The sequence below is a fragment of the Acyrthosiphon pisum genome, chromosome A1 (assembly GCF_005508785.2).
Source record: "Acyrthosiphon pisum isolate AL4f chromosome A1, pea_aphid_22Mar2018_4r6ur, whole genome shotgun sequence".
In the NCBI taxonomy this organism is placed as follows: Eukaryota; Metazoa; Arthropoda; class Insecta; order Hemiptera; family Aphididae; genus Acyrthosiphon; species Acyrthosiphon pisum.
In genome coordinates this window covers 47,401,975-47,413,524 of record NC_042494.1, presented here as the reverse complement: position 1 = coordinate 47,413,524, position 11,550 = coordinate 47,401,975, and the positions used below count along the sequence as shown (strand labels likewise).

At 28.0% G+C, this 11,550-nt stretch overlaps 1 protein-coding gene across 5 annotated transcripts in view; it reads right to left on the bottom strand.

The window, feature by feature from the left end:
* LOC100162176 (elongation of very long chain fatty acids protein 7-like) overlaps positions 1-6,886 on the bottom strand; it is a 15,230-nt gene extending 8,344 nt beyond the window's left edge. The window contains exons 1-3 of one of the 5 annotated variants that reach the window (XM_029486041.1): positions 5,255-5,480; positions 867-971; positions 659-707 (exon numbers count right to left, since the gene is read on the bottom strand). In XM_029486041.1, coding sequence (XP_029341901.1) covers positions 659-707; positions 867-875 — 58 coding nt within the window. In that variant the 5' untranslated portion in view covers positions 876-971; positions 5,255-5,480. 5 annotated transcript variants of the gene reach the window in all.
* Between the last annotated feature and the right edge of the window lie 4,664 nt (positions 6,887-11,550).

Here is an 11,550-nt window from a genome sequence, read left to right as displayed (position 1 = left end):
CCGTATCTGTAACAATATTGGTACGTAAGTAGAGAGAAAATATTTTAGAAGATAGTATCGAATATGTTTTTATGTACATGACAGTTTGATGACTGGGCCTATATATTTTTTTTAAATAATAGGTATACACTATACCTACAAACTGGGTCCTAACTGTAATTATTTTTCACCCTGAATCGACATTATCCAGATGATTTCATGATGAGGGGATGATTTCTTTCGATTTCCTTCCCAACCGGTTTTGTTTTTATCATTTTTATAGTTTTTGAAAATTCTCATTGTTATCAAACATTTATGTTTACTAATTTGTAAGACAGTGCACTAATTGTTACTATATAGGTAGTCTATAATCATACTAGGTACTGATTAGTGAATTTTAAACGGAGTCCTACGTTATTAACATATTTATTCGAAGAAAAATATTTTAATGAAAATATAAAATATTGAAAAATGTATTATTATTTTTTTCTAGGCGTTTAAAGTTATGAAAAAAGAAGTGGAAAAAGTCGCCCCTCGAAATTTTTGCTGCACCGTTTCACGCATCAAAACTTTAAATGCTTATTATTTTTGAACTGTAGAGTGTTTGCTGCTAAAAGAATCACTCTTTACCACTGATGGATTCTTTTTTTATTTACAGTTATTTAAACTAGGTATTTACCAGTGTTTTGTTCTACCAACTGCTGAATACTGCTCAATAACACAGACATCTATATTAACAAATAAATATACGTATATTTAAATAAATAGTGATTAAACATGTAACATCTTAATTTAAATATATATATATATATCCATATTGTGTATATTTTGTACGCATATTGTAGTATTTAAACAAATTATAATATATTTTACTTTAACATACCTACTGGTTTCATCCAAAAATTTATACTAGTGGTACAGTGGTTTTCAACCTGTGCGTCGCGGCTCCCAGGGGCGTCGTCGGTTATTATCAAATAAGCCGCATTCAAAAACTAAAAATAAATTGTAATAATTTATAGTTTTTGTTATCTACTTTTCGCTGCCGTATAAGTCTGCACGCCCTATACATGTTGTACGCATTTGGGTATGTGAGAGATAGATCAGCCGATCGACAGATTTCGTCATTGAATAAAGTTGGATTGAATAATGTAAATTAATTGTTTGTTTTAAATTTGCGTATGGGAGCCGTATATTTGATTTCAAAATCAAAAGGAGCCGTGGACCCAAAAAGGTTGAAAACCACTGATCTATACCTTAAAAGCTATCATAATATCAAGTATCATCGTTCCTTAGTTTAAAGAAAAGTAACACAATAAATATTTAAAACTCAATACAGAAACTAAAAAATATGCATATTAATAAACATTTGTATACGTATTAACTAACAAGTTACAAGTAACAACTATAAAAATAAAAATTAACTCGAAGGTTTTACAATTTTACAAATAGTTATAGTAAGGGCTGAGATTTCTATTTGATATAAATGCTTCGTGTCTTGGTAAATGGATATGCCGAATTTTTTTAATGTTTAAGAGCAATTTTTAAGAATTTTAGTTCATTTTCTTCGTAAATTAAAAAATAATAAATTCTATGATTCTAACAGAGATTTTTGTACAAAGCTGTATTCTACTATCAATACAAGGCTACACGCAATTCATTCTTACATTAAAAATTCTATACAACCATAATAAATTCGATACGAAGTACGAGTCAACTAAACGAATGCGTTTTTATAAGGCATTTTTTTAGTTTTTCTTAGGGCACTAAATTCCCAGCCCTAGTTATATTATATAATACTATTTTAAGCTACTATACTAATATATTCATATTATAGGTAGGTCGTAGGTACTAGGCACAGTATTGCTATGTTAATGTAGACTTGTAACGAATTCCTTATATTACTAAAACATTGTATTGGATTGTTGACAGCTCAATTTATTGGAATCTTACGAATACATAAAATTAAATAACTAAAACGCATCGAGAAATATTAAATATTACCAATCACAATTATATCGTCTTTTATTATGCAATTTCACTGTCATATAATTTAATATAAGTTCATCTAGTAAATCCATGGGAATGAGCTTGGAAATATCGTAGAGAAAAAATTAAAGAACCCAGTATGTACAACCCATCCCATCCTACATCGCAGCCGTCGCGGTCGGTGGTCATATTAGATAGCGTCTTCGGGTGAATGATATGGTGAGGGAGGGCTCTTACCTGTAGGAGGGGTGCAAAAGGCTGTAGTAGCCCATTTGTGCCCCAGAGTAGCCCATTTTCACCCCGAGGGTTATGGATATTTATGCCCAAAATAATAATCTTAACACCCTGATTTATAGCCCGAATTTTGCATGAATTTTGCATGCAACATTGCCGTCAGTTATTGCTTAAGACAAATCAGAAAAAAGTAAATCATTTTCAAAATAATGATAAGTACATAAACATACAGTATACATAAACTATTATATATAAATATTATTTATATTGCATTAAACTAGAAATTTAAATAGTTACATTCTTACGTAAAATCAAATTAAATAATAAATAGCTACTAGGCTACTAGGTACTTATAGGTACACATTAGTCAATAATAAGAATGTCAAATAATACAAAAATTAATTGGTTTCAATAATAATACACTTTTATAAATCCATTCTTCGAAATTTATCGGCACATTTTTAAAGTATATGCTACTTTATTTAAATATTTTTTTTTTTTTTTGTACTCATTCTACGCTTCATAACTAAATTGTATTTGTTCTTATTCGTCTTGATGTCTTCTTTTTATATTACCCTTCTTGATCCCATTTATTTTTAATATGATTCCACTTGTATTAGTTTTAAGTTTTCAATAACACAGAGATAATTAAAATTGAGAGTTAAATCTGTAGTGCGAGGTGCGTCAGATGAAGGTTCAGCCCAAATTGCTGATGAAAATGGACATCTTTCAATGATATAATTATTCAACATGTAATCAGAAAATTCGGATAAATACGCCAAGTTAAGTTAAATCTGGAGTTAAGTTTTGTAAATCAAAAAAAGCATTTTCCACTTAGCACGATAAACGACCAAATATTATATTTATAAATTTGGATTTAGGTTTTGACCAGAATTTTTATTCTTTGGTGACGATTAGCGCGAGAAACGATAAAATATTATTCTAGATTTTATTGTTATACCATTATACCAATATAGGTATCCAAAAAATGGTAACGTTACACGATTTTTACCTGATCTGAATCGGGTGCGTATGGGCTATCTTGGGTGCAAGTAAGCTACGATAAATGGATTCAGGCGCAAAATATCGAATACCTATACGTCCACTGCCAGCTTTTCGTATATATTATACTGACCCGCGTCTTAATCGGTAGATCATGCGGCTTGGCTATAGGTCACTTGATGGGCAATCGATCAGTCAAATGGTGGTATGCAGCGTCAGTCGCAGTGTCCCAATGTTAACTGGAGAGTGTTACACTGTTACCCATTTCTGCCATAATAATATTGACAGTTTCCACCCGAAATGAAAAAGGCATATTTATAAAAAAAAAGTCTACGAGGTGCCGTAAATAATAATCTTAGCTTTAAATTTTATAAGAGGACAATTCACACTAATTTTTAAACTAACGGAGCTAAACGTTATCTGCTGAGCGTAACATTTGTCATGTTACGCATTTGTGAGACAGAAACAAAAATTAATGTACGTGTGACGTCTTATTAATTCAATTAATTATTTGGCTTACGTAGATAATTTTAAAATGTATTACTTATTGTATTATATATATTATTTGGGATGTTAAGTTGCTCAATGATTAGAACATTTTCTTATTTTATTTTACACACGTGATTGTTACGTTAGTACCTACAGCATGCGGTTCCCAAATAATATTTGGTGGAGACGTATTTCACGAAAATACATTTTGGTGGATACGGGAATCGACTATTTTTCATTTTTGGTCGAAAAGGGTCTTACCCTAGCCGAGTACCAGTCGTGTCTACGGGATCAAAACAACCATCGCCAAAGGTGTAATCTCTCTGGCCATCCCAAGGTAAGCTGCGTTAGACGGACAGAGAAGGATGGTATGGGTGCAAGGCAAGGCATCAAACGTTGGTATTCCATACGAGTTTGGTTAAGGACGTTCATTTTTTGCGTACTTTTTTAGGGTTATAGTTTTTCCATACCCGCGGTGAGAAGTGACATCAAATGATTCATCATTGATTTTAAATCATGAACAGTAAATGTTAATATAGCAAGCTAAATAATATTTTCAATTGTTCATTTAAAAAATAATAATTTGTACTATATATTTCAAATTTATACGAAATTCACATTAGAAAAATAATTAACTTAATGTGACCATACAATTAATTAACGTATTAGTCACTGCATATTATAATGAAACGAATTATAAAATCAATGATAATAATAGATAAATGTAGAATGTAGATGATTAACAATAATAATTATTAATTGAATATAGCCTATACCTACTCTATATAAGTATATAATCATAGGCGTGCGCAGACATTTGTGGCAGGGTTGGCTAAGTCAATAAAGATTAAGAAACTTGAACTCTGATGGAAGAAACAACTAAAATGTTACAACTTTAATATTTACCTAACCATAATCACCCACTTTTTAAGGAAAAAATCATTCGTATGATAAAAACCAAATACATATTTTTTAAAAATTAAATAAGAAATATTTTAACTGTCTACACAGTTTTAAATTTTAAATAAATACACTTTCGCAATCTGTAGATAATGGTAATATTATGTTACCAATTTTATTTTTAAAGACATTTAATTTATTATCATAGTATCAATGTTATTTTTCACCTACCTATTTAATGTTTTATGATTTAAAAAATCAAAAATCGTGATGTTTAGATCAAGTATTACTATGTATGGAAATTTTGGTACGTCTCGCAGGGTGGGCCTGGCCCCCACTGTGCGCACACTTATGAATATAATATCATATAATATTATACTAGAAATACCTTTATTAAAATACCAACACTATATTATTTAAAAGAAAAAAAACGATATAATTAAATAATAAACTATACGATCAAAAATTAAAATAATTTGGTCAAGTATACAGAATACATAATATGTAAGTAACTGGTTAGAAATAAAAATAATTGATTCAAGAAAAAACCGTAACATTTAATTTAAAATAAAACGAAGAACCAATATTAGATTAGGATTTTAATTTATGCCCTTTACACGGGTACCTATGCATACAAAATTAAAAACAAATGAATAACACTTACTTTTAATCTCTTATAATCCAAATATAAAAACACAAAAAAGTTATGCAACTATTATTAATTCGACGTTATACTGACGTACACAATACAGTTTTTAATTATTTACGAATTAAAAATGAACCTTCACTTAAATTATTAAAGGTACATTTTTTAAATAGATCTGGCTTCAATATTTGTACCTTTAGCTATTATACAGAAGTCATAGCTTCCTACAATCTGCATACCTAGTAGATAGATGATATGAATAAATAGTGAATTTTGAATATATATATATTATATAAAGGTCAAGCAGGAAGTCGGTATGATCCGAACAATATGACTTCTTTGCACTGTACACTATATGAATTTAATCATTTAATTGAATATTTTTGAAGCAGACCATTTATAAGTAGCTAGGTACTTCAATTTACATGATAAAAGTCTGTTGCAGTGTTTTGCTTAACAACTGAGATATTAAAAAAAAAATTAATATTTAGCCAATGTTGTAAAAAAATATTTAAAAATCTACACCTATAAACAGGGCTAGGATTTATATGCAATAAAAAATTGTAAAATATGCATTTTATAAACCAAAATATGCAAAAATATGCATTTAATTTATTATAAGATAAACACTAAAATATAGTTACAAAAAAATATTTATTTATTAAAATACATCAGATACCTAGGCTGTTTGTCTAAAAATAATATAATTTATAAATAAAATGTATAATTCATATTACCTAACTACGTGCGTGTTACATGAAATAAAATTTATATTTTAACAAAAAACCAAGTTTTACAAAATATACTATAAAACATGCATTTTTTACATTCTTATAATCGAAATATGCAATAATATTAATTTTATTCAATATATGCATTACCTAATAGGCATTTTATCCAAAATATGCAAAAACATGCAAAATAAAAATACCACAATTTATCTCATCATGAGGTGATTCGTGGACATTATTGACAAAATCAATAATCAGAAGTAGCAAAAAAAACATGCTGTTACACATAGATCCTAGCCCTGCCTATAAATATATAAATATAAAGTATACATTTCATTGTTTTTAAGGTTTTTTCTAATTAAAGGGATATTAGCCTGCATTTGATTAAAAATAAAATGAGTATACAATAGTTAGATTATACAACATCTTAAATCTAATGACAATAATATTACAGTCCTAACAATTTTTGTCTTAATATAAATTGATACCAATATTATATTGTAAATTATTATTTCAAATAGGTATAAAGTTATACACCTGTCTATGTGCTATAGTCTATAATTTATCATATTTTACAAAAGGTATAAAAAATGTATACAAGTACCGGTTAGGTTTTCTGATTTACACGACACCTACATAATTAGTTCTATAAAAATGCGATTTTAATTAATAACTATGGTTTGAAAAATAACATACCTTTATTAATGGTACTAAGTTTTATTTGTCATTAAATAATTGTAGATTGCTCCAATATTTCGAATGATATGACTATACTAATATTTAAATTTGAAAGAATTAACACAGTTTACCATATAATAGGATTGACAATGAATATGTTGAAAATATAATTTAAAATAAATTAACTCTGAAGAGTTGGTCAAAGAGCAGTCCGAGCTCTGTAGATCAACTGACCAAGGGCAATTTTTTTTTTTGCTTTTGACCCTAAAAGAGTTTGCTTTCTAAGTAGGTAGGTATTAATTATTTGATTGAATAATGAATTCTAATTTTTATAATATTATTCCGTGTTAACAAACAACACCAATAGGTACACTGAATTCCATATCAAGAGGAAGACCCAGTAGATTATCATAAAACGTCGTTACTAACATTTTATTGTGCAAGTCCTATAGACTCCTAGCTAATATATTATGTCCATAATAGTACCCATGTTTATGTATAAATTAAATAAGTATAAATCATATACCTATAATATGTACTATGTATCAATGTTCTAAGAACTCAAAGTCCAGTGGTATTATAATATATATGTCCAATTGCATTTGCATTGTCACGATGTCTAATTAAAAATGACAAATAAAAATCGAACGTTTTATACCTAATCAATCTCACATGCCCAATGTACAAACATGTTAAACTATTATCTAACTTTTTAACAGTTAAAGAATTGAGGAATTAGGTAACCGATCATCTGCAGTAGGTACAGTTGTAGAAGTCGAGTGTAGGTACTTCGTCATTGAGAAGGTCATATTGTAATGAATGTACCTAACCATACAAAATAATTTGAACATTTTTGTGTTTTGACAAATGTTGTCATCATTTGTACTTTAAATGCTTATGAAAAAAAAAGTCGTGCTTATATAAATAGCTTATATCAAATAGCTATGATAAAATCTTATAAAAAAACCTTTTACCTACCTCCTACACTTTCAAGATTTTTGACAATATTTTGTTATTAACATTACCTAAAAGAAAAAGAACTAAAAAAAAAGTCGAATATCGATAAATAGCCTAAATTGTAACCGAATTTCCAACCAAAAAATCTAATAAAAATAATAAAGATAGAAACACAGTTTTTTTTGTAGATATATTAAATTCAATTTAGGAAAAAATTAGATATTTTAACAAACAATAATTATTTTAATTATTTTATTGTAGGTTAAATTCATTGGTATTTTATACAAGCAATAACATTTTCGAAATGTTTTCGGAAAAAAACAATTCAATCTACTTTATAACTAATGTAGTAATATCGAATAGTAAAATAAATAAATGTGCCTAATAACAATATAATAATATCATAAAATATACTTTGTAATAACTGATATTATATGTATATAGCAAATTACAGTTTTTCTTTTGTACCTAATGAAATTATATCATTTAATTCAAATCGAACACATCTATTATTACATATTACCTACAGAGACCCACTTGACACCAGCTACCCACTTGTACACTACAGCAGAGCGGTACCCACTTGTCAACTCTTTTTTATATTATAGGTAGGTACATGAAGGGCTCATTGCAACAATGACCAGGCAAGTCCACTTTATACGCGAAAATCATTTTTCGATTGTTTCGAATGCGCCATATTATCATCATGGCAATAATTCTGTGGAGACAACATTCAAATGGACTTGCCTCTTGTTTAGTATTTATTGGTCAAAAACAGGGAAAGTCTGGACCAGTGGCTTAAGTGCGTAACTAGAACTTCTAATTCCCGTGGCAAAATAATCCAGCGGGCCTTTAGTTTTACAAATTTATGGGGACACCTCCATGGCCCATGCAATGTTAAACTTGTGTAAAAGCTTGTAAAAATCTGAACATTTAATTTAAAATTTTGGATTCAAAAACTTAAAAAATCCTCCAAAAATCCTAAAATGTTATAAAAAATGAAAAAAATGAACTTGCAGAAATTTAAAATTATCAAAAAAAAAAAAATAATGAACTCTTGTTTTGATTCATAAATACATGAACGTGTGTTATAAAATGAACATAACGTATCTAGATTCGGAAAACAAAGCCGAGTAGGTACTTATACTTCGAAATCTCAGCCTTATACTTATTAATATTAATATTTATTATATTACATATGTATCCATTGTTTATTTGTATGTAAATTATGTAAATTATGTAAATTATGTAATTATTCATTTTCCTAAATTAATTAGGTATATAGTATAGGTATCAGGTATGCATAATTATTATTGTTAGTTGGTAGGTATAAGTATATAGGTATAGGTACTACTTTAGGTTTAATACTAATTTTTCGATTAATTGTGGTACCTAGTACCACCTACTGCCTATTTTTCTTATGAAAATATTATACTGAATTTAAACTTAAGTAATAAAAACAAAATTTTGAATATTTTTAAAAATAATTACTAATGAGATATGACTTATACTTACTATTAATTATTATTTCTAATTAATTGAATATTTACTCAATTAGGTATTGTACACTGACTTCTGACACACTGTACATTTAAATACAAAATATGGGAAAGTGCACTGCGGTTATATGGCTTTCTGCTGTACAATAGTTAAGTTGTCTATTACAGTGTTCGGATTTTTTTATCTAGATAAAAAAAAGATACAATTATTTTTTAAATGGTCATACATTTTGGTATATTTTAGTTGAGCACTAGGAACACAATAATAATAATGATATAGGTAAATAAAAATAATTACATCATTTATAAACCATAAACTTTGTTTGAGAATCTGTATAAATATATTTAAAAATATTAGTACAATTTCGCGATTTTTATCAATAAAAAATGTATCTAGATGAATTTATTTAGATTAGTAAAAAAATTATCTAAGATGAACGTTTAGATACCTTGTAACTACCTATTTATCTAGATAAGATAAAAAATGAACAGATAATTGTCTAGATATAGGTATTCATCTAGATAAATTTATCTACATAATTCCGAACACTGCCGGTTGCGTACCTATAGGTTTATTGTATTGCGGTATACCGTTGCTGCGGTAGATACAACTTAAAGTCGAAAATCCCACCTACGTACAAACTTTTTTCATTTGGAGGTGGGGGGAGGCTAAAATATTTAATCATTAGGGTAGGCACTCAATATCGATGCGTTTCACGTGTACGAGTTCAACGTTTCAACATAAATGGTGGAAAATGTTAAGACCTTTGAATTTCAAAGGTAGCCACAATAATGTATTGTTAGTATCCTATAGGCTTATTATAATAAATTAAACTGTAAACTTGCCTGAAATCGTAATAGATAACACATCGAAATATTTATTATTATACCAATATTAATTGGAGAAGGCGTATTTGGAGATAAATTTCAGACGAGACGTCGGAAATTATTTTTCGATGTGTATAATATGTCCGATTCAAAGTTAAAAAATAATGAACGTTAAGAATCATTAGTGGCTTGCATATTATGTATGTATATTATATTTTCCATACACGACTACATTAATAATTGACAATTGTAACGTGTTTGAATAATATTTTGTTCACGCGTTGTGGTGGTGAATTTTTAATGGTTGGTGGCAAGTAGTGCTTCGATTTCAACATATAGTACCTTATCTTTTAGCAAATTGGATCAAGATGATACTTTAGAAAAGGAATTTTTAATGCCACGAGAAAAAACTACTGACAATACATCGGTTTTTATTTTATGTATATTGTATTATTAATAATGTAAATGCGTAAATTGTGAATTTTTAATTTGTATACAAATTAGATTACCTATGTATTATGTTTAACTACCTATGTATTGTACCTACACGAAATTGCTTTGATTACAAATAATAAATGTTTATAAAGAATAATTTCATATCGATTTCTATTTATGTATTATTAATAACGACACCAAATACAATTGAAAAAAAGGTGGGTAAGTGGATGTCGCTCTGCTGTACAGTAGATACAAGTGGGTTACTGGTATAATGGATGGTATTAAATTTGAATTCAATGATATAATATCATTGTATAAGAAAAACGATTCTGAGTGGAGACAGTATGTCAATCTAGGTATAAGACATATTATATACTTATCTATGCATGGTATTAAAAAAAAATTGACCTATAATAGGTACTATAATAAATTCCAAATTAATCATATCACCACAGGCGCAAATAGCGTTTGAGTTTTGGGGGGGGGGCTAATAGGGGTAATAACACCTTACTTTATACTTATACTTAATATTGAATAAGATTAAAACAAAATGTAGGAAATGTTTGGGAGGGCTTTGGACATTTTTGGGGGGGGGCTTAGCCCCTAAAGCCCCCCTATTTGCGCCTATGCATATCACAATATTCATTAGGTACTTATAACGCGTTATACATCAACAACAAACCGTGATAGTATCATAGATATAATAAAATAGTATACTTTAGAAGTTTCATGTACCCACGAATAATATTATACAATCGCAACAAAATAACTAAAATAGTTATTCTAGGTATTTTAATATGTAATTTCGTCCAAATTTGAACCTAAAATGAGTATAAAAATAAACTGTGCTTATGTGTTTTTAGATTTTTTGGTAACAGAATTAACTACTTACGTGGAATCTTGTTTTAAATTTTCAATCCTTAGATATAAAAGTTGAACATTTTATAGATTTTTAACTACGAAATAATTATTCAATTTTAAATTTGATAAATTTTGTCAAAATTCGATCTTAAACGCTTATAAAAAAAAAATTGTACCTATGTATTTTTAATATTTTTCAACTGCTATTGTAACAATACATCAGGAGCCTTGTATTAACTTTTTACACTTTTTTGCCCAACAGATAAAACTTAATTAATATTTATAGAAGAAAAAAACTAAAAAAAATTGAAAACTTACAATG